At 57.3% G+C, this 19,089-nt stretch overlaps 1 protein-coding gene across 16 annotated transcripts in view; it reads right to left on the bottom strand.

Moving 5' to 3' along the window:
- Positions 1-19,089, bottom strand: part of SPEG (striated muscle enriched protein kinase) — a 58,780-nt gene that overhangs the window by 21,356 nt on the left and 18,335 nt on the right. For 11 of the 16 annotated variants that reach the window (XM_086338431.1, XM_086338442.1, XM_086338423.1 and 8 more), the window contains 9 exons: positions 9,906-10,081; positions 9,589-9,677; positions 8,361-8,536; positions 5,638-5,898; positions 4,346-4,504; positions 4,056-4,245; positions 3,715-3,938; positions 890-1,009; positions 547-651 (listed from right to left, as the gene is read on the bottom strand). In XM_086338431.1, coding sequence (XP_086194557.1) covers positions 547-651; positions 890-1,009; positions 3,715-3,938; positions 4,056-4,245; positions 4,346-4,504; positions 5,638-5,898; positions 8,361-8,536; positions 9,589-9,677; positions 9,906-10,081 — 1,500 coding nt within the window. Of the gene's footprint in view, positions 1-546; positions 652-889; positions 1,010-3,714; positions 3,939-4,055; positions 4,246-4,345; positions 4,505-5,637; positions 5,899-8,360; positions 8,537-9,588; positions 9,727-9,905; positions 10,082-10,625; positions 10,950-11,050; positions 11,210-19,089 lie in introns of those variants that run through there. The other 5 variants (XM_086338479.1, XM_086338463.1, XM_086338485.1 and 2 more) reach the window with 5 other exon arrangements.

Genomic DNA, 19,089 nt, shown 5'->3' on the forward strand with positions numbered 1-19,089 from the left:
CGTTCTGCTGGCTCGGGACCCAGGGTCTCATCATCAATCTGGTCTGAGGACCTGCCTCAGTTTCTCCTGTCACTTCTGCCCATTTCCCCACCTGCTCCTGCCCAGCCACAGGCGGGGGAAGGCTTAGAGCCCATGAGGTGTCAGGCATGCGGTCCAGTTACAGGCGGGGAGGGAGCTTAACTTAGCTCTAATTCCTTGCTACCACCTGAGGTAGACAGACTGAGGCACAGAGCAGGAGAATGCTGTGCACGGGGAAGAACCACCACCCAGGCACCCGGTCCCTCTGAGAAGGGAAGGCAACACGGCAGCCCCTGCTTTGCCTCCTCCCCTGACCCAGCACCAGGGCTCTGTCAACCGTGGGGAGGGGGCCCACAAAGCCACTTCTGTCCTATTTTCAACGCTCCATCCACTCCCACTCTGACCTGTATATCGCCATTGGCCTTGCCTTCCTCTCCTGGCCGCCCCCCCCGCCCCGGTGCCCTGCCTGAGCTTGTCTTGTCCATGCCCTCCCCTCCCCACCCATGCCCCCATGTGGCCGGGACCCACCGATAGCCATGTCCAGACTCCTCGGGGGGTTCCATGCAAGCGTGATCATCCTCCCGGTCACAGCCACTACCTGAGGGGCGCCGTCTGGGGGGCCTGGAACCACATCTGAAAGCCAGAGGTCCACCGTCCATGGGGGTCCTTTAGGGCCCCATCACCCCACGGGATCGCCAAGCCTTGGGGCACAGGCTGGAGGTAAAGCCCCATGGGCACAGGCAAGGCCAGGTGGCTCCCCAGAGAATGGAGGGGAAAGAGAGCTGGTGCAGAGGCCCTGCCCTCACCCAGGTCCCCAGGTGGGCCAGAGGCTAGGCTATGTACCCAGCTGACCGGAGGGTACCTGCCTCACCTGTGACGTAGAGATGAGCATAGCAGGCAGCTTTGCCCAGCTTGTTAGCAATGACGCTCTTGTAGACACCAGCATGCTGAGGTCCCACGGCAGGGAACACCAAGCGATGGACATCCCTGTCTGGGGGCGGGGAGGGACATGACACTGGGCCTGAGCTGGAAAGATACTCCGGAGGGTGGGCCCATGCCATCCAGGCCTGGCCCTTCACCCCCCACCCCCCCACAATCCGCTATAGGTGGGAGAGAAGGGCAGGGCAGACACAGAAGGGAGCCACACTCTAGGTCCAGGCTGCCCGTCCACACCTGCAGCCCCGCCCCTCCTGCCTGGTCCTCCAGCACTCAGGCCCAGACCTTCTCATCGTCCTCCACTACACTTCACCCTCTGCAGGTTCCTACCCCAGACAGTTCCCTCTTTTCCATCCTCAGAGCCACTGCCCATCCCATCTCCAGCTCAGAGCCCATCAAAGCCTCCACTTGCATGAGCCACACCCCACCAGCCTCATGTGATCACATGTGATCTCTCCACGTGAGGACCTTCATGGCACCTACTGCCAAACAGGTGGCCTCCAAAAGCCCTCAGTCCAAACTCATCCACCCCTGTCTCCTGCTATTCTTCCATGTCCTGACTCTGACCCACCATCAGGTCCCTAAACAAGCCACATGAGTCCCATCTCCAGGTCTCTGCTCACAAAATTCCTCTCTTCTGGACTGTTCTCTTACCTGAAGCCTCCTTCCCCTTCAAGATATAGTTTAGTGAGTGCCAGCCCTGGGCACTCCTCTCCATGCCCCTGGTCCCCTCTGCCCCTCCATCTCTGACTACCTCCCCAGGACCCCCAGCACCCGGCCCACACTGCTTCGGGTGGTCCTTCCTCTTCTTGCATGCACCCCGCCTCCCGTAAGCTCCTTGAAGACAGAGCTGATTTGTCCCACCAGGCTCAGTACTGAATGCCTTGTATGCAGTAAGTGCCAAGTACATTAGATTATAAATTACAATAACATTTGTTTGCACTGTGCCCAGTCCATGCCAGATATTTGACGTGCATGTCTTTCTCCATATCCTTTCAACAACCCTGCAAGAGTGTCCTCATGTTACCAATGAGGTCAGAGACACTAACAGACTTGTCCCAAGGTCACACCACTAATAGACAATGAAGCCATGGCTCGAACTTGGTTCCCTTGGATTCCCAAGCTCTCTCCCTACACTGTGCCTCCTGAATGATGGTGAGGAGGCCATCCCCCAGAGGGACATGAAGGGGAAGAGATGTGCACTGTCCTTCCTCCTCGACGTCAGGGCCGTCCCCAAACACCCCTCCCCGCTCTTAGAGGTTATCTCTGCCCAGAACAGCCACCCATTCATTTATCTCTGCTGACACTATTTATAAAGGAAGAGAAGCCCAACACCACTGCTGACCCCAGATACAGACAGAAACAGAGGCGCCGGCTCAGATCCTGAGACAGACGCTCAGCCTGGGCCTCAGAGCAGATTGGGAGATGGGAAGCCTGTGGGCTGAGCAAAGACAGTGGTGGATGGGGATTGAGGGGAGAGTCAGAGCCAAGGTGGTAACACTGGGGATGGGAGGGGTGAGTGGAGCACGGGTGACAGGAGATGTCCTGGTTAGGCAGTCGGATGGTATTTGTCTACCTTTAGATAAATCTCTGTTCCTCTGCAAGCCTCAGTTTTCCCATCTGTAAACAGGGACCATAATACTTGCCTTACAGTTCTGTGGTGAGGAACGTGGGATTCTCATGTCAGGCCTTTAGCATCAGGGCCTGGCACTCAAGAAGTGCCTACCAAAGGTGAGTTTTGTCACATTGCAGCAGCAGTTAGAGGAACCCATCACGGGTTGCGGGGTGGCACTGTCTGATAGGGCGTAGCTAGACCTTCTCACACGAGGCTCAGATTCCTTCAAGGATGGAACTGAGATACTCCTTGAGAAAATACCCCAGGCTAGGAGGACACCTGGAGAAGGCGATGGCACCCCACTCCAGTACTCTTGCCTGGAGAATCCCATGGTGGAGGACCCTGGTAGGCTGCGGTCCATGGGGTCACTAAGAGTTGGACACGACTAAGCGACTTCACTTTCACTTTTCGCTTTCATGCATTGGAGAAGGAAATGGCAACCCACTCCAGTGTTCTTGCCTGGAGAATCCCAGGTACGGGGGAGCCTAGTGGGCTGCTGTCTATGGGGTCGCACAGAGTCGGACACGACTGAAGCAACTTAGTAGGAGGAGGAGGAGGACACCAACCCAAACGTGTCCCTCTGTAATTTTCCTGCTGTTCTTTCTTCTTTATTTGTTATTGAACAACCCTGGACCAAGCATCCTTTTGATGCAGATGCTATCCACGTCAGAATTTTCACTGGAATTTCTCCAGGAGGGTGAGAGAAGCATCACTTTATCGACAAGGATGATGGTAATGGTAACAACAGCAGCCGTAACAGTGACATTTAACACTCAGTGGCCCCTTGCTATTCGCCCTACGTGCTCTCTGTGTATTAACTGATTCAATTCCCACAACAAGCCTACCACAGATGAGGAAACTGAGGCTTGGAGAGTTCTGTAACTTGCCACAGTCAGTAGCAGGCTGGACTGCTGGGCCAGTAAGTGCTAACAGGCCTCTGAGGCCGAGAGTGGTGACCCAGCAGATGGGGGCCGGGTGGGCTCAAGGCAGGAGGCTGTGACCCCATAGCCTCTGTGGGTTCCCAAGCACCCCATCCCTGATCAGGTGAGAGAAGGCAGGCCCAAGGGTGGGCAGAGGGGATGGGCTCTTGCAAGCAAAGAGGGTGCTGGAGGGGACAGCCCCAGCGTCCCTTCCCGGACACGTACACTGCGTCATGCGTCGGTCGTCGCTGCTCTGGATGCGGTGGCCGTTGTGGAACCAGCTGATGGTGGGGTAGGGCAGGCCGGTCACCTGGCACTCCAGCATGGCCTCCTTGGCCAGTCCCACGTCCAGATCCTGCAGCGGCCGCAGGAAGTCGGGCATGGACAGCCGCTCCAGCTCACCCTGCTCGGGCTCCTCGGGGATGGAGGGCATCTTCTCCAGCTTGGAGCTGTAAGAACCACACATTGGCCCAGGGGCCTGGAGTCGCACCTCCTACCACAGGGCTGGGGCCCCCGGAGGCAGCCCTGGCTGCGCGGGGGCATGGGGGGGGGGCCCGGGGTGGTACCTAGGGCCGGTGGCGGCCGTCCGAGGCTCCTCCACGTACAGCTGGGCTGAGCAGTGGGCCTGGCCGTGGGTGTTGGCAGCACTGACCGCGTAGAGCCCCTCATCCTCACTGCCCACGTGTGCGATGTGCAGTGAATGCAGGCCCCCGTCCTGCCGCAGCCGCACGTTCTCGCTCTCCTCCACGGGGTGGCCTGCGAGGGATGGGGGTCAGGCGGCAGCCTCAGACAGTGGCCCTGCCCTCTGACCCCTCAGTGGTCCCCCTCCCGACATCTGCGGGGTGGAGGGCCATACCAAAGTGAGTCCAGGTAACGGAGGGGGGCGGGCTCCCGCTGATCTTGCAGTCAAAGCGGGCAGCGCGGCCCTCCAGCACTTCCACGTCCTCCAACAGCCGCGTGAACAGGGGTGCCAGCGAGGGCCGCACGGTCAGCCGGGCACTGCAGGTCAGTTCATCTGGCAGGGAGGGGTCAGCACTGAGGCAGGGAAGGCTGTGGAGCCCTGGGCGCCCCAACCCACCAGTCTCGCCCTCGTGCTAGGCAGGTAAAAGGAGCTTGGGCAAAAATTGGAGCCTGTGAAGAGCCCAGCCAGGTCCCGGGGCACCAGTCTGAGACCACGGGCAAGATCGAGAGGCCGAACCTTCTCCAGAGGCTGGTAGGCAGCGAGAGTAGGGAGCAGACTGCTGGGGCAGTCAGTGGGGGTACGTGGGAGACCAGGGCATGGCCTGGCTCTCCCCTCCTCACCTCGTCCTGCCCACCCAGGGTGAACCTCAGCACAGCTCTAAGAGAAGGGCCTAAAGCCAAGCCCACTCCGTCCTCCACACCCCTTCCCCCTACCCTTGGAACTCTCCTCTATGGCCAGGTCGTGCCCACACTCCCTCGCCCCCGTCCCAGACCCAGAGCACATGCCCCTGTGCCCCATACTACCACTGCACGCAGAATCTTCTGGGGAAACAGCAGCCCCTGACGCTGACCTGATCCCTTCCTGCTTACAAAGGCCTCAGTGTCCCCTTTAGGTGCACATCAGCACAACCAGATGAGGCATTATCTCAGCTCCTCACACAAGGACGGGGACCAGGCCAGAGATGTCATTAATAACAGCAGACATTCATTAGGCGCCATCTTCGCCAGGTGCTTAGCTTTGTCCATCCATACATTATCTCATTAGCCCTATCGCTCCTGCTACGAGGCAGGCATTACCACAATCCCTGTTTACAGGCGAACGGCCTAAAACTCTGAGAAATGAAGTGACTTGTCCAGTTACGCAGCTGCCATATGGCCAGGCAAGAACTGGAACCCCAGTCCAGGTGTGGTTGCTACACGCTGGCAGTGGGCTCCCCAACAGGAATGACAGTGAACACTGACACCGTGTCAAACACCTGCTTTGTGCCAGGTGTGACTGCCGGTGCTGCCTTGAAGGAGGCAGGTGTACTGCACTCTCTCACCCCACTGCTCTTCTCCCCAGAGATGGAGGCCCGTTTTCTGGTCGTCTTATTCAGCACCAGCACCATCGGGGCTCCTACACTTCCACTCCCCTCCCTCCAGCTCTTGGGAGCCGGCAGCAGCCCTCGGGCCCAAGTGGGCAGTTACCTTTGGCCGTACTGAGCTTGCAGGTGTAGACGCCGCTGTCGTCCTCATGCACAGAGGTGAGCAGCAGCTTGCATTTGCGGCCATCGAAATGCATCTTGCATTTGAGTAGTGCAGGCTGCAGCAGGCGGCCTCGGCACAGCCAGTCTACCTCCACGTCGGTGGGACCCGCCACCAGGCACTCAAACAGCGCCATCTCCCCGGCCCCCACGTCCACGTCCTGCAGAGGGGCCAGCACGGCCAGGGACCGGCTTTCAGGGTGTGCTGGGTGGGGGAAGCAGCCACAGGGGGCACACACAGAGCAGAGAAACACGGGCCGAGGGAGACACACACGCACACACACAGAGAGACAGACAGACAGACACAGAGAGAGAGATGCATTTTGTTCCTTTGGAGACAGGGAAAGCCCGCCCGCCCAGCAGGCCAAGATAGCAAGGGGCTCCCAGGCCTGGCTTCCGCATGGCCATCCCACCTGGGCCAGAGAGGGGGAACTCGGGGGAAGCGGGAGGGAATCAAGGGCATGAAAACCCAGAGGGCCACATGGGGACAGAGACGGCGGCGGAAAAAGAAGACACAGCACACCAGCTGGGTACAAACTGGACTTTATTTGAACTAAGAAACAGGTATTTCTGAATATGTCCACACCCACTACAGCAGGCCCCTACTCCTGCGCCAAGCCTGGCTAACTCTCATTCTCAAATAGAGCATCCCTGGCCCTGATAGTGAACAAGGGAGCCCCGAAGGGCCCTAAGCCTGCCGCCCAGGGCCAGGCCTCAGCCAGGCCTCCTCATCAGCACAGGGCCAAGGGCCTCTGGCTTTTGGTCTCTTGTGAAATAGAAAGGATTGTGCCATTTGAAACCCATTTCTGGAATGGTCAGTGCCCCCTGAGCCCCTTGCCCACAGCCCCCTGCCCCTCTGGTTCCCTCTATCCTACGGACGCCAGGCCATGTCCTCTCCCCCTTTGCCTGACCCCACGCCAGCTGGAGGGCATCCTTCCCTGACTGTCACAGACACACAGACAGACAAACAGAAAGACAGACAGGGCCTATAGCAGAGGCAGCACATGCACTCGCTGGGTGCTCCCCTTCGGGGAGAGACTGGGGGGTGGTCTTGATACCCCTCACAGCCGCCCTCCCCTCCTGGCACCCAGTCCGTGGGGGAGCTCCCAGCCTGCCCGACCATGTGTCCGCTTGGGGAGGGGGGTCCGTAAGGGCTCATGGGCTGTCCCAGGACGCTGTGTGGGTGGGGAGGGGAGGGGAGGCTGGGACAGGGTCCGGGCCGGCAGGGTCTGTGGGCAGGAGGCAGTGAAACACAGCGAGGTCCGAGAGGTGCCTGAGACAGGGGCGCGGCTCGGAGGGTAGCGGGGGGGAGCGCAGGCGGCCCCCTGAGCTCACTCGCCTGTGTACAGACAAAAACCTCAGTCAGCAAGCGGCAGGTTAGTGCAGCACACGCACACGCACGCACAGGCACGCACACCCACGCAGACCTGGCTAGGGCCCCTCTTAAGACTGCCAGGGCGGCATTGCTACTTTCGGCTCCCCGCCCAGGTCGGCCCTGGGGGGAGGGGGCGGCAGTCAGCCAGAGGCCAGGTCTCCAGGGTTCCTGGGCAGGCAGAGGCCCTGGGCAACCAAGAAGAAGGCATTCCTAGGCGTCAGGAGAACCCCAACCGCCTGGGGGACACTGGGAGGAATCCCAAAGAGAGAAGCACCAAGACGTGGGTTAACACAGAGAAGCAAGGCAGAGCCAGACCCTGGGGGGCGGGGGCGGGGTGGGGGAAGGAGCAGGACAGGGAAGGGGGCTGGGCTGGGGAGGTGGGCAGGAGGAGAGCTAAAGAATTCAGAGATGGAAGAGGTGGCAGCCCCAGGCACCAGGAGGCATGGGCATGGTCACTAAGCGCATGGGGACTGAGGAGGTGACCATGACTCTCAGGGTCCATGCTCCAATAGGGAGCTGGGGGGCTCCTCAGAGCTGGCCTCTGCCAGGAGGAGGGGTGGTGGCTGAGTGTGGAGCTGGGGAGAGGGGTTCCTGGCCCTGAACTGCCCACAGGGAAGGTGGGGAGTAGAAGGTGAGGCAGAGGGCCTGCCCTGGGGAGGAAAAGCATCAGCCCCAAGGGGCCGCCTGCTGTCCTGAGGCCTAGAGGCCACCTGTCCTTACGCCCCAACTCCGGGGGCCCAGTCCTCTCCGTGTCTTCCCAGCTCTGCTCACCCTGGCGACCCCGGGGTCCCTGCAACGCTCCATGCCCAAGTCACTCCAAGGGCCCCTCCGGACGGGTCCGACTATCAAACACTCCCCACTGCCACCCCCAACCACGGTATCGTCCACACAGCAATGGGATGGGTGGAAGAAGCAAGAGAGGAGCAGGAAGTGGGTGTGAGGAAGGGGCCTGGCAAGGTGACCAAGGCTTAGAAGAGTGTGAGATGAGGACCGCCGGCGACAGGAAGCAGGGTCTCTCGAGCTGGCACCGGAGCAGGCGTGATGGAGGGTAGGGAAAGCAGTACTGTGTAGTAAGCTGAGCGCTCAACAATTTGCTGTGTGGCCTAGGGCAAATTGCCTCCCCTCTCTGGGTCTCAGTTTACTCACTACAGCATGAGCAGCTGAACCTGGGGACCTCGAAGGCCCTTTCAGTTGTGGAAAGCCATTAACTAAGCTTGTGTGAAAATTGGCAACCGGGCAGGGATGAGGCCAGGGCCAGGGTGAGGGGTTTGTAGAGAGTGTGAGGTACTCACCTCTGACCTCCAGGCGCGCCTCACACTGTCGAGCGCCATACTCGTTAACCGCCTTGCAGGTGTAGAAGCCAGCGTCGCCCCGCTCGGCAGCCAGGATCCGAAGCCGGCAGAGCCCATCCTCTGCCTCCTCAGCAAAGCGCCGCTGGTCTGGGCGCACAGGCTGACGGTTTCTCAGCCTGTCAGAAGGGTGAGAACTCAGTCCCCGGGCCCTGCGAGCATGGGGCTGCAAAGCCAAGCAGGCCTCCCACCCCAACATCATTCGTCCGCTCCCCAGATATGTCTCACTGGGCATGGGTACCCCTGGGTTACAGGGCTTGCTTTTCACCTTGACTCGCAATCCCACCACTGCCCCCTGCCCCCCAGGAACTTCCAGACACCCTCTGCCCACCTGGGTCACTCCCTTCTTGGAACCTAACTGCATATGTGTGTGTGTGTGTGTGTGTGTGTGTGTGCGCACGCGTTTAGGGGCATCCAACTCTTTGTGGCCCTGTGGACTGTAGCCCGCCAGGCTCCTCTGTCCATGGGATTTTCCGGGCAATTGCAGTTAAGAGTAACACCAAGCTATTCAGCTCTTGATAATCCTTAGATTTTTGTCTTGTTTTAACTTATGTTAATGGACAGATAGCTTTCTCACTTCCCAAAAGGAATAGGAAATAACTTAGTGTTAAAAAACTACACTGGGGACTAGATAATCATTTAAAAGTGAAAAAGAGAACCCAAACCAATAGAAACCTAAGCCAAACGAGTCATCAAATGGCACCTGAGACGAAGCCCTGCAGCTAAGGCCCAAGTTTAACTCTGGACACTGGCAGCTCAGAAACAAATTAAGTGTGGGCCCAGTGCAGGGCTGGGCACAGCACAGGCCTCAAAAAAGTCACCCTGTTGTCAAATAACAGGGCTGAGGTTGGGATGAGGGTTGGGAAGCTTCTTCAGGAGCGAGAGAACACCGGGTCATTCACGTCAAGTGGACAGACAGGAGACCATCTGTTACCCAAACCCTTCGCAGAGGGGAAGCCCTGAATGAGTGTGAACACCAGGGCAGGGGTGGGGCCACGGTGCGGGTAGCCTGGGATGGTAGCCTGGGGTCCCACTGTGCCTGGGATGATGCCCCTTCGGACAGACTGAATTCCACAAAGGGTTCACTGACCCCCCACCCAAAGCCAGGCTTCACAGGGCCCAGCCCAGAGCCGGCAAAGCTGGAAGATGGTAGTCAGGGGCTGCTACTCACCAGGAGACCACCGGCTTGGGTTCGCCCTGCACACGGATGCTCATGGTGACGTCTTGGCCTTCCCTTACTGACTGGTCCATAAGTGAGACCTGCAGGGGACCCCGAGGTGTCAGGTGAGACAGGGCCCAGCTTTGGCTCCTAGGGGAGGGGGACCCTGGGTCAGAGGTCTCTTCCACACCAGTCTGATGGAGACCGACTCTGGGTAAGAAGGGTTGATGGGACAAAGCCCCAGGCCTTGCTGGAGCCTGGTGTGGTCCCAAGAACAAAGGGCCACACAAAGGAATAGGAAGCTGGGGGCTGGCCTTAGGGGGTCTGACCTTGAAAGTAGGGGGCGCCTTGGAGCCAGTGTCCGAGGAACGGCGATTCTGGCCAGGACTGAGCTTCATGGTGGGGGCTCGGGGCCAGGTCTCCCCGGGTTCCGGGAACTCCTCTGGGGGGCTCAGATACTCCTCGTCAGAGGTGATAGGACTGCTGAAAGGAGATGTTGACCCACCTGGAGGAGAGACAGAGGAGAAACAGTGCCATAGGGATGTCTGGAAGAAAGTGGGGTGGGCAGGGAGACTGAGACAGCTAGTGGAATAGTCTGGGGTCAAGGACCTGATAAGGTCTGCAAAGTCGCAGAGCCCAGGAGTTGACATGGCTCCGTAAAGGCCCAGGAGCCAAGGAAGCTCAGAAGGCCAGCCCTGCCCTGACTTCACATCCTGGGGCTCCTACTCACTCGCTGTGACCTTGCCCAGGTGTTTCCTGTCACAGAGCCCTGGACTCGTGATCTGCCAGAAGCTCCCAACCCTGACCCTGCTGATCCTCTTGAGTGGGGCAACCATAGGGAATGGCCTGGGGCAAAGAATTCAGGCCCCAGAGGGGCCGTTCCTGGACCTTGTGGGAGATTTGGGATTCCACTGGAGCAGGGAACCCACATTCCCAGCATTGAACTGCAGGCCCCCAGTTCAGGTAGGTCATGGCTCTGGACCCCAGAGTGGCACAACCAGGAAACCCGTTTCTCGGGTGAGCTGGGCCTGGTGCAGAGGAACACACACCTCGGACAAGCCCCATCCTGACCTCAGTGCCAAGGCCCATGAGGCGGCACTGTCCAGCCAGCCCTTCCCCCACTCCCTTCTCAGCTTCCTGCCCCAGATACCCCAGGGGCACCTGTTGGCCCCAGCCCTGGAGTACAAACCCCCAAACTCTCAGGGGCCAGGAAGGCAGAGTTTTGAGTCATCCACAGAGAAGGGCGGCTCAGGGGAAGAGGAGGGGGCACCAGCACTGCTTCGGGAGAGGGGTGTCCCCAGGGCCCTGACGCCCTCCCCTGCAACTGGCCAAGGGCCCAGCCTCACTGAGCTGGCTCCAATCCGACTGCCAAATACAGACATGAATCTGCCACAGCCCCCTGGCCCCTCCTCCTGGTCCCCCACCCCAAGCCCCTTTGGCTTCGCCCAGGGGCAGGGCTTGCACCCCAACTTACCCCACGAGACTCTGCACACGGACCCCAGCCGGCGCTTGTCCTGAAGGCTCTGTCCTGGCACCAGGCCTCCTGTGGCCTGCCCACTGCCCACCCCTCTGGCTCCCCAGGGAGCGGGAGCCCAGCCTGCCCAGCCCCACTCACTCTGCTGAGGCTCTGCACGAGGTCCAGGGGGAGGGGAAGGAGCCTGGGGAGGGGGAAGGAGGAGGTAGGGGCTGGCCTGGCCGGGACAGGCTGGGTGGCAGGCAGGCAGCTGGCCGGGGGAGGTGGTGCCTGGGCCCTGGAGCGGAGGGGGAGGAGAGGGGAGGGGCAGAGCGGCCTCCCTATTTAGCCACCCTGATCATTCCCAAGCGGTGGGATCTGCCTTTTCTCTCCTTATGGCTTCTGGACCCTGACAAATGAGAAACCCCCTTAATGGTGCCTCGGCTCAAAGGGTGGGGGGGGGGCGCGCTCAGTCCCCAGGGGAAGACGAGAGTGACACTTGGCTATCTGACCCATTTGTCTTGCCGTGTCCACCACAGGAGGTACTGACGGCAAACGGCCCCTATGATGCCCTTTTCCCTGACCATTAAATGGCTAAGCTCCCTGATGCTGGAATCCACACCACCAAGCCTCAACCACTAGAGCTGGGCCGTGCCCAGTCTTCCCTGGTGCTGAGGATCAGAGAGCTGTCGGGACCTTTGACTTCTACTTGAGGGGCTCAGAGTCCCCACTCTGCCTCTCCAGTCCTGCCATGGCAGGTGTGGCCCCGCAGCGACCGTGGGTTCCTGAGCCTTGCACCCAGCCACCTCCTCTACCGGCTCTACCAGGGACCTGTTGGCGACATCCCTCACCCTCTCTGCCCACCAGAGCCGACAGGTCAGGAGGACAGAGGCCGCTGCCCACAGTGACCCCTCACCACTAGCACCCATCTGCACTTGGATGGGCATGGGGCTCGGAGACAGAGCAGCAGAGCAGGGGAGCTGTTGAGGAGAGGTCACATGGCCTTCTCCCGCCAGCAATCACCCCCGCCCTGCGGCCACATTCCCAAGCTATGACCTGTGTTTCCCAGCGCTGCCAGTGAAGAAGGGGGGAGGGCCCACCATTCAGGTTGGCTGTCCTGACGTGGAGATGGAGAGGGAAGTCAGGATGGCACTTGATGAGCATCTGCTCAGGGTTTGAGCACTAGTTGATGCCGAGATCACAGGCATAGCCCCTGGAGGCAGGCATCCCCCTCCTCTCCGTGGAGTCTGGTGACCTCTGGGGTCACCTGCAGGTTGAACAGCACTGAGGCAGCTCAAGTGCCCAAAGAGAGACTGCAGAAATTAGAGCTTGACCAGCAGGGTTTGCAGGGAGCCCGAGACCCCTGGTGGTGGCTGGGGGAATAGCACCTGGGGCATGGGGTGATCAAGGGATTCAGGAATCCACCTGCAAAGCATGAGACCCCGGTTGATTCCTGGGTCGGGAAAATCCACTGGAGAAGGAGTAGGCTACCCACTCCAGTATTCTTGGGCTTCCCTTGTGGCTCAGCTGGTAAAGAATCTGCCTGCAATGCAGTAGACCTGGGTTCGATCCCTGGGTTGGGAAGATCCCCTGGAGAAGGGAAAGGCTACCCACTTCAGTATTCTGGCCTAGAGAATTCCATGGACTCTATAGTCCATGGGGTCGCAAAGAGTAGGACATGACTGAGTGACTTTCACTTTCACTTTCAAGTCCCTTAGTGGCTTCCTGGGTAGCTTAGCTAATAAAGAATTTGCCTGCAACTCAGGAGACCCCGGTTCGATTCCTGGGTTGGGAATTAGGAAGCCCACAAGTCGGGGAGCTCTCCCTCTTAAGACCAGTGCATCTCAACATCCCCAGAGGTGTTGCTGGTATAGACACAGTCACAGCCACCTACATGAAAAGCCTCTACATCAGAGCTTCTCAAAGTGGTCCTGAACCACCCATATCAGGACCACCTGGCAGCCTATTTAAATTATAGATTTCTGACCCGAAAAATTAGATTTCCTGAAACAGGAGAAATTTTTTTAAATGGCATATCCCCAGGGAGATTCTTATGCATAGAAACATTTAGGGACCCCAGGACCCTCAGTGGATGAGGACAACCCGAAGAAGTGGTATCACTAAGTCCCACCTCAGCCGGCCAACAAACTTCAAGGCTAAGCTCCAAACCTTGGAGGACTGGCTTCACTGGCCTCTCACCTGGCACAAGGCCCCTGACTCACGGTGGTGCTTCTCAGAGTTCACCTGGCACCAGAATCATGTGGAGAGCTTCTTAAACCCCAGCTCACTGGGTCACAGCCCCAGAGTTTCTAATGCCGTATGTCTGGCTGGCGCTCTTACCCTCCATCTCTAACACGTCCCCAAGGTGATGATGATGCTCCTGGTCTGGGGTCCACACCTGGGGGCCACTACTCTATGGTCTCTACTGCCATCCCAACCTCCACTCTCAGGCAGATCCTCACTACCCTTGGCAGATTCGCATCCCGCCCAGCCTCTGCACGTGACCTAGGCTTTTCCAGGGGTTTGTGAAAGCTTCTACCCTGACTGCCATCTCGGTGGTCCACTCCAGTCCTGGCTGTCCAGGAGGGCCTCCAGGTATGACTGGAAGGGCTGGCAGGGGTGAAGAAAAGAGTGGTGTCCTCAAGAAACTTCCAGCTGCTTGAGATGACAAACAAGATACCCACACGACATAATATCAAGCATGAATACGGTGGCAAGAGTGGGGCTTACTGATAAGGGCCAGATGAATACAGAGAACAGGATGTTACTTTCGGCTCAGGGAAGAAGGGAGAACTGATGGAAGGGTGGTATTAGAATTCAGAGTTTGGTTTAAGTAGGAAAAAGCATTCCTGGCAGAGGAAACCAGCTGAGCAAATGCTCAAAGGCAGAAAGCGTGTGCAGTGAACTATAGCTCATCCTTCTGGCTCAAAACTAGGAAAAGAAGAAAGAAGTGGGACGTGACAGTGTCAGTGTCTCTGGCCATTGCGGGGTCATGCTCAGGCCCAGGGGGTCAAGGTCTGCTTCAGGGGTGCAGCCTTCACTCTGAGGGCAAAGGGGAGCTCTGGGAGGTACCTGAGGAAGGGGTAACGTGCCGGACGCTCACAGCACTGACATGTGTGGTCAGGTTGTTCACAGCCCACTCTTCACACGCACTGTCTCGGGAGGTCCTCTAGAGGTGATTCCTCTAAATGTCTGCTGGGTAACCCCGCCGAGGAAGTGAGGGAAGGGAGGACACAGGCTGGCCTGCAGCTGGGAGCGTCCACAGGCGCTGCCAGGAAGTGTCCCCGCTTAGAGAAGGAGAAGGGCTGTGCTGAGAGTGTTTCTGTTTTGGCTTAAAATGGATCTGGAAGCGGAGAGAATTTCACGTGGTCGGCCTGACCTAGCTATGGAAGCGGTTAATTCCGTACTTGGGGCTGCCGCAAGTTTAGATAAATTGGCACTAACGGTGGATGAGGTCCCCGTTCTTTTTTTTTTTTTTTTGGCCACACCGCATGGCTTGTGGGATCTTAGTTCTCCGACCAGGGATCGAACCCAGGGCCTTCAGTGGTGAAAGCACAGAGTCCTAACCACTGGACACCCCCTCATTCTTCTGCCAGCTGTGCGTGATGAGTCCCACTCTGGGATAGCAGCTTTTGTGGGGCAACTTGCTTCCGGTACAGAGCAGTGTGGCAGTGGGCTGAGTCAGGTCAAGGGACCACACTGCTTTCTTAGATGCTGTCCAAATCGCTGGCAAAGATGGACAGAAGGGCCGTGTGGCATTTCAAGGTCCCCTCCATGGGCAGCTGCTGCCTTCCCAAGGAAAAACCTGTGATTCTGGAGCAACAGACCAAGACCAGGGGCCAGAAGAAGCAGGGGGGTGGTGGGGGAGCAGATGTTGGCACCATGATTTCTTCTTCCTCTCTTTTTACACTGATGACCTCCAATAAACCACTTCTTCCCTATTATGATAGTGTTGGTCCTATTGGTAGGACCAGAATGAGCTTTATTAAGCCTTATCTTCTGACCCAAATGTCCTTAGCCTAATCATTAGCCCCACAGACCCTCACAAATCTTACCAATGAAAGTAGCCCAGGAGTTACAAAGTGATCCTTGCGTTGTAGACGAGAACACACCACCAGCTGGGGCCAAGGCTCAGCTGGAAAATGCTAGAACCGTAGACTCAAATATAGAAGACCTGTGTGTGAGGGGAGGGCTGAAGGCAGCTGGATGGAGGCCTGGGTGCGTGAATCCCCCATGTCTCCCCTCCTCCTGACCAGAGCTTGCAGTGGGGGTGAGCTGACCACAGCCACCAGGCACGCAGGGAAACAAAGCAGCACTATAGCCGAAGGGAAGGTGGGGAGCCAGAGAAGAAGCACAGAAACGCTCCCCCAGGCTGACCCACCCACAGGGGGCATGGACAGCCTCTGCCCCCCGCCCTGGGAACTCCAGAGCACAACTTTACCCTTGTGCCTCGAACCCTGACCCCTTTCGGGTAGCGGAAGAGGGGATGGTACAGTGCAGTGATTAGGAGGACAAGCTTGGGAGACCCAGGAACAGGGCTTCAAACCATGATCTGGCCTCCAGCGGCCTCTGCTCCTAGAGCTGAGCACCCAACAGGGTAGCCACCAGCTGCCTGAGACAATTTCAGTGCACTTTAACTAAAATGAAATAAAACAAAAAGTCAGCTCTTCAGTCACACTGGCCACCTTTCATGTCCTCAACAGCCACCTGTAGTTAGTGGCTACCCTATTAGGGCAAGTAAGAACGTTTCTATCATCACAGGAAGTTCTATGATCAGTGATGCTCTGGAGCAATTTGCTAAAGCTTCCCAAGTCTCCACTTCCTCATCTGTAACATGGTCATGACAAACTTAGACAGTGTGCTGAAAAGCAGAGTCATTACTCTGCTGACAAAGGTCCATATATAGTCAAGGCTATGGTCTTCCCAACTCATATTGAGAGTTGGACTGTAAAGAAGGCAGAGAGCTGAAGAATGGATGCCTTCGAACTATGGTCCTAGAGAAGACTCCTGAGAGTCCCTTGGACAGCAAGGAGATCTAATCAGTCAATCTTAAGGGAAATCAAGCCTGCACTCATTGAAAGGACTGATGCTGAAGTTGAAACGCCAGTATTTTGGTCATTTAATGTGAACAGCTGACTCACTGGAAAAGTCCATGATGCTGGGAAAGACTCCGGGCAGAAGAAGAGGGCATCAGAGGATGAGATGGCTGGATGGTATCACTGATGCAACGGACATGAACTTGGGCAAACTTTGGGAGATGGCGAAAGACAGAGAGGCCTGGCGTGCTGCAGTCCATGGTGTTGCAAAGAGTCAGACATGACTGGGCGACTGAACAACAACAACAACAGGAGCATAATAATAAAGCCTACCTCCCAGGGTTGTATTACATATGAGAACCCAGTCAACACAAGACCTGATCACATAAAAAGCAGAGACATCACTTTGCTGACAAAGGTCTGTATAGTCAAAGCTATGGTTTTTCCAGTAGTCATGTGTGGATGTGAGAGCTGGACCATAAACAAGGCTGAGCACTGAAGAACTGATGCTTTCAAACTGTGGTGCTGGATAAGACTCTTGAAGAGTCCCTTGCACAGCAAGGAGATCCAACCAGTCAATCCTAAAGGAAAACAACCCTGAATATTCATTGGAAGGACTGATGCTGAAGCTCCAATCCTTTGGCCACCTGATTCGAGGAGCCAATTCATTGGAAAAGACCCTGATGCTGGGAAAGATTGAGGGCAGGAGGAGAAGGGGGTGACAGAGGATGAAATGGTTGCACGGCATCACCAACTCAATGGACATGAGTTTGAGCAAACTCTGGGAGACGTGAAGGACGGGGAAGCCTGGCATGCTGCAGTCTATGGGGTTGCAGACAGTCGGCTACAGCTCACTGACGGAACAACAGCATGTTACCTTATTCTGCCTTCCATGCTAAATTTATGTTTCATGGGTGAGTGTTTCCATCGCTTTAAGTCACCTGTTGCTTCTAACATTCTGAAGCAGATTACAGATGCTCAATAAAGGCTGCTGCCCTTGTGCCAACTCTGTCACTTTACCCTTTCATCATCCCGTCTGTAAAGCCGCCATGTTACTCCGGAAATGTTCCTCTCCAAGGGGTGTATGTGGTGGGATGCAGCTCAAGTGAAGGGAGAAATGTCAAAGGGTTTGTAAAAAAGTATCTGGCACTCTCCAAACACAAGAAACTGTTCAGAGACATGAAGCACTTGGCACCTAGTTGGTGCTCAGTAAATGCACGTGTGATGGATGTGGGCAGCATTGAGAATGCTTAGCTTCACCTCCCACACACCCCCACCACTCACCCCAACACACACACACCCTTTGGGAGCATGACTGGGTCTCCACAGAGTTATCCAGCAGGGTGGGGCGGGCGGGGAGGGAACCAGGGCTGGGGTGGGGCTGCAGAGGCAGCGAGGGCAGGCTCTGCCCTGCAAATCCAGCACCCATGCAACTCTGTTCTGCAGTTACCCCTGTTCCTGAAGTTCCCAACCAGAAACTGAGATCTGTCGGATCTCAAAAGCTTGTCCTGTTGAGGGGAGGAAGCCCAAGAGGGCACTGGGCAGCCACCCCTGGTTACCAAGGGGGGCCAGAAGGAGCAAGAAAGGAAGTTGGCTCCAAGAGACCTCTTCCTACAAGACACCATACCCTCCCTCCCTCAACACACTCCCAACCCCACCCACAGCACACTGCCTGACACCCTTCCCTTGCCCCACCCCCTCAATCCCCACAGACTCCAGGCCTGGGACCCCCCTCCCTTGCCAAATGTCTGTGCCACCCACAGGTTCCGCCCATTCCTGCTGCTCTCTAGGTCCACTGGCCCCCGTCCAGCTGCTCTGGACCAAACAGCGCCTTGTAGGGTAAGAAAATCTGCTTTCTCCACGACAGCCGCGTCTAGACTCACGTGCTTGTCCCTCAAGCCCTGAGGCCGTCCAGCCAGCCTGGCTTATGGGAACTGCTCCGTGGCCACAGTGCCTGGTGCGGCTGACTCATGTGATGAAGCTTTCTGGCTCCCCAGGCTGGAGGAGGCACAGAGATGCTGTGGCGGGCTAAAGACCCAGGGACTGGGAAATACGGAGGGGCTGTGGGCCGCAGGCCTGGGGAGGGCAGGGAAGGAGTCCCCAAGGCACAGACAGGCTGAAGGAAGGGCAGAAAAGGAAGAGGCAGTTTTCTGGGAGCCTCCTGGAAACCCATGCTCCTGTGCTCAACATCACCCCTTAATAATGCTAACAACTAACATTTGTCTACAGCTTTACAGTTCATAAAGCTCGTTCACACATTTGCTTTCATTCGTGAGGATGGTATAATTATCTCTGGTTTACAAACGAGGAAACTAAAGTGCAGGGAGGTTCCATGTGGCGGAACATAGAACTCCCAGTCAAGTGCTGACAGTTGCCTTGCCCCAAGCCTCCTTCCCAACCTTAAAAGGCTTTCAAATGGCCCTGAGCCAGTATTGGGGCAAACTGCCCCCCCTACTACCACCACCACGCACATACAACCCTCGGCCAAATCTCAGCCCAAGCCAGGTATTGACCGGAGTCCTGGAGCCAGGCCAGGGCCCCCAAAGAGGAGCGGGGAGCTGAGTCAGAAGCCAGATCCCGGAGGTGATGGAAGGACGGAAGCATGCAGTGGAGGGATGGGTATGATTCAGCGTGGTGGGAGGGGCGAGCAGAAGGAGAATACCTAACTCATGGGCTCCTGGAAGGGGGACGTAAGCTAAGGAAGAGGCAGACCTGCAGGCCTGCAAAGCCAGACAGGTGCAACCCAAAGGACCTAATGCTGGACTGGGACTCAGGCCAGACACTGCCAAGAACTCCCTAATCTCTGATCGTGAAGGTGCTAAGGACCCAGGACCACAGCAAACAGGCTCTGTAATCTTGTCCCCGGCAGCATGGAGTGAAAGTAAAGGACAGAACAAGGCGTACTACTCCCTGTCCAGGCACGCCTAGCCCTTCCCCCTGCCCGCCTAATTCCCAGGCTCCTGCAGGGCTCTGATGTCTCTCAGTCCAGGATCTCACAACACCAAGAGACCGCTTGGCCAGTCT

The sequence above is a fragment of the Bos grunniens genome, chromosome 2 (assembly GCF_055505025.1).
Source record: "Bos grunniens cultivar Pamir isolate PY7600 chromosome 2, Bosgru_T2T1.0, whole genome shotgun sequence".
NCBI classification, from domain to species: domain Eukaryota; kingdom Metazoa; phylum Chordata; class Mammalia; order Artiodactyla; family Bovidae; genus Bos; species Bos grunniens.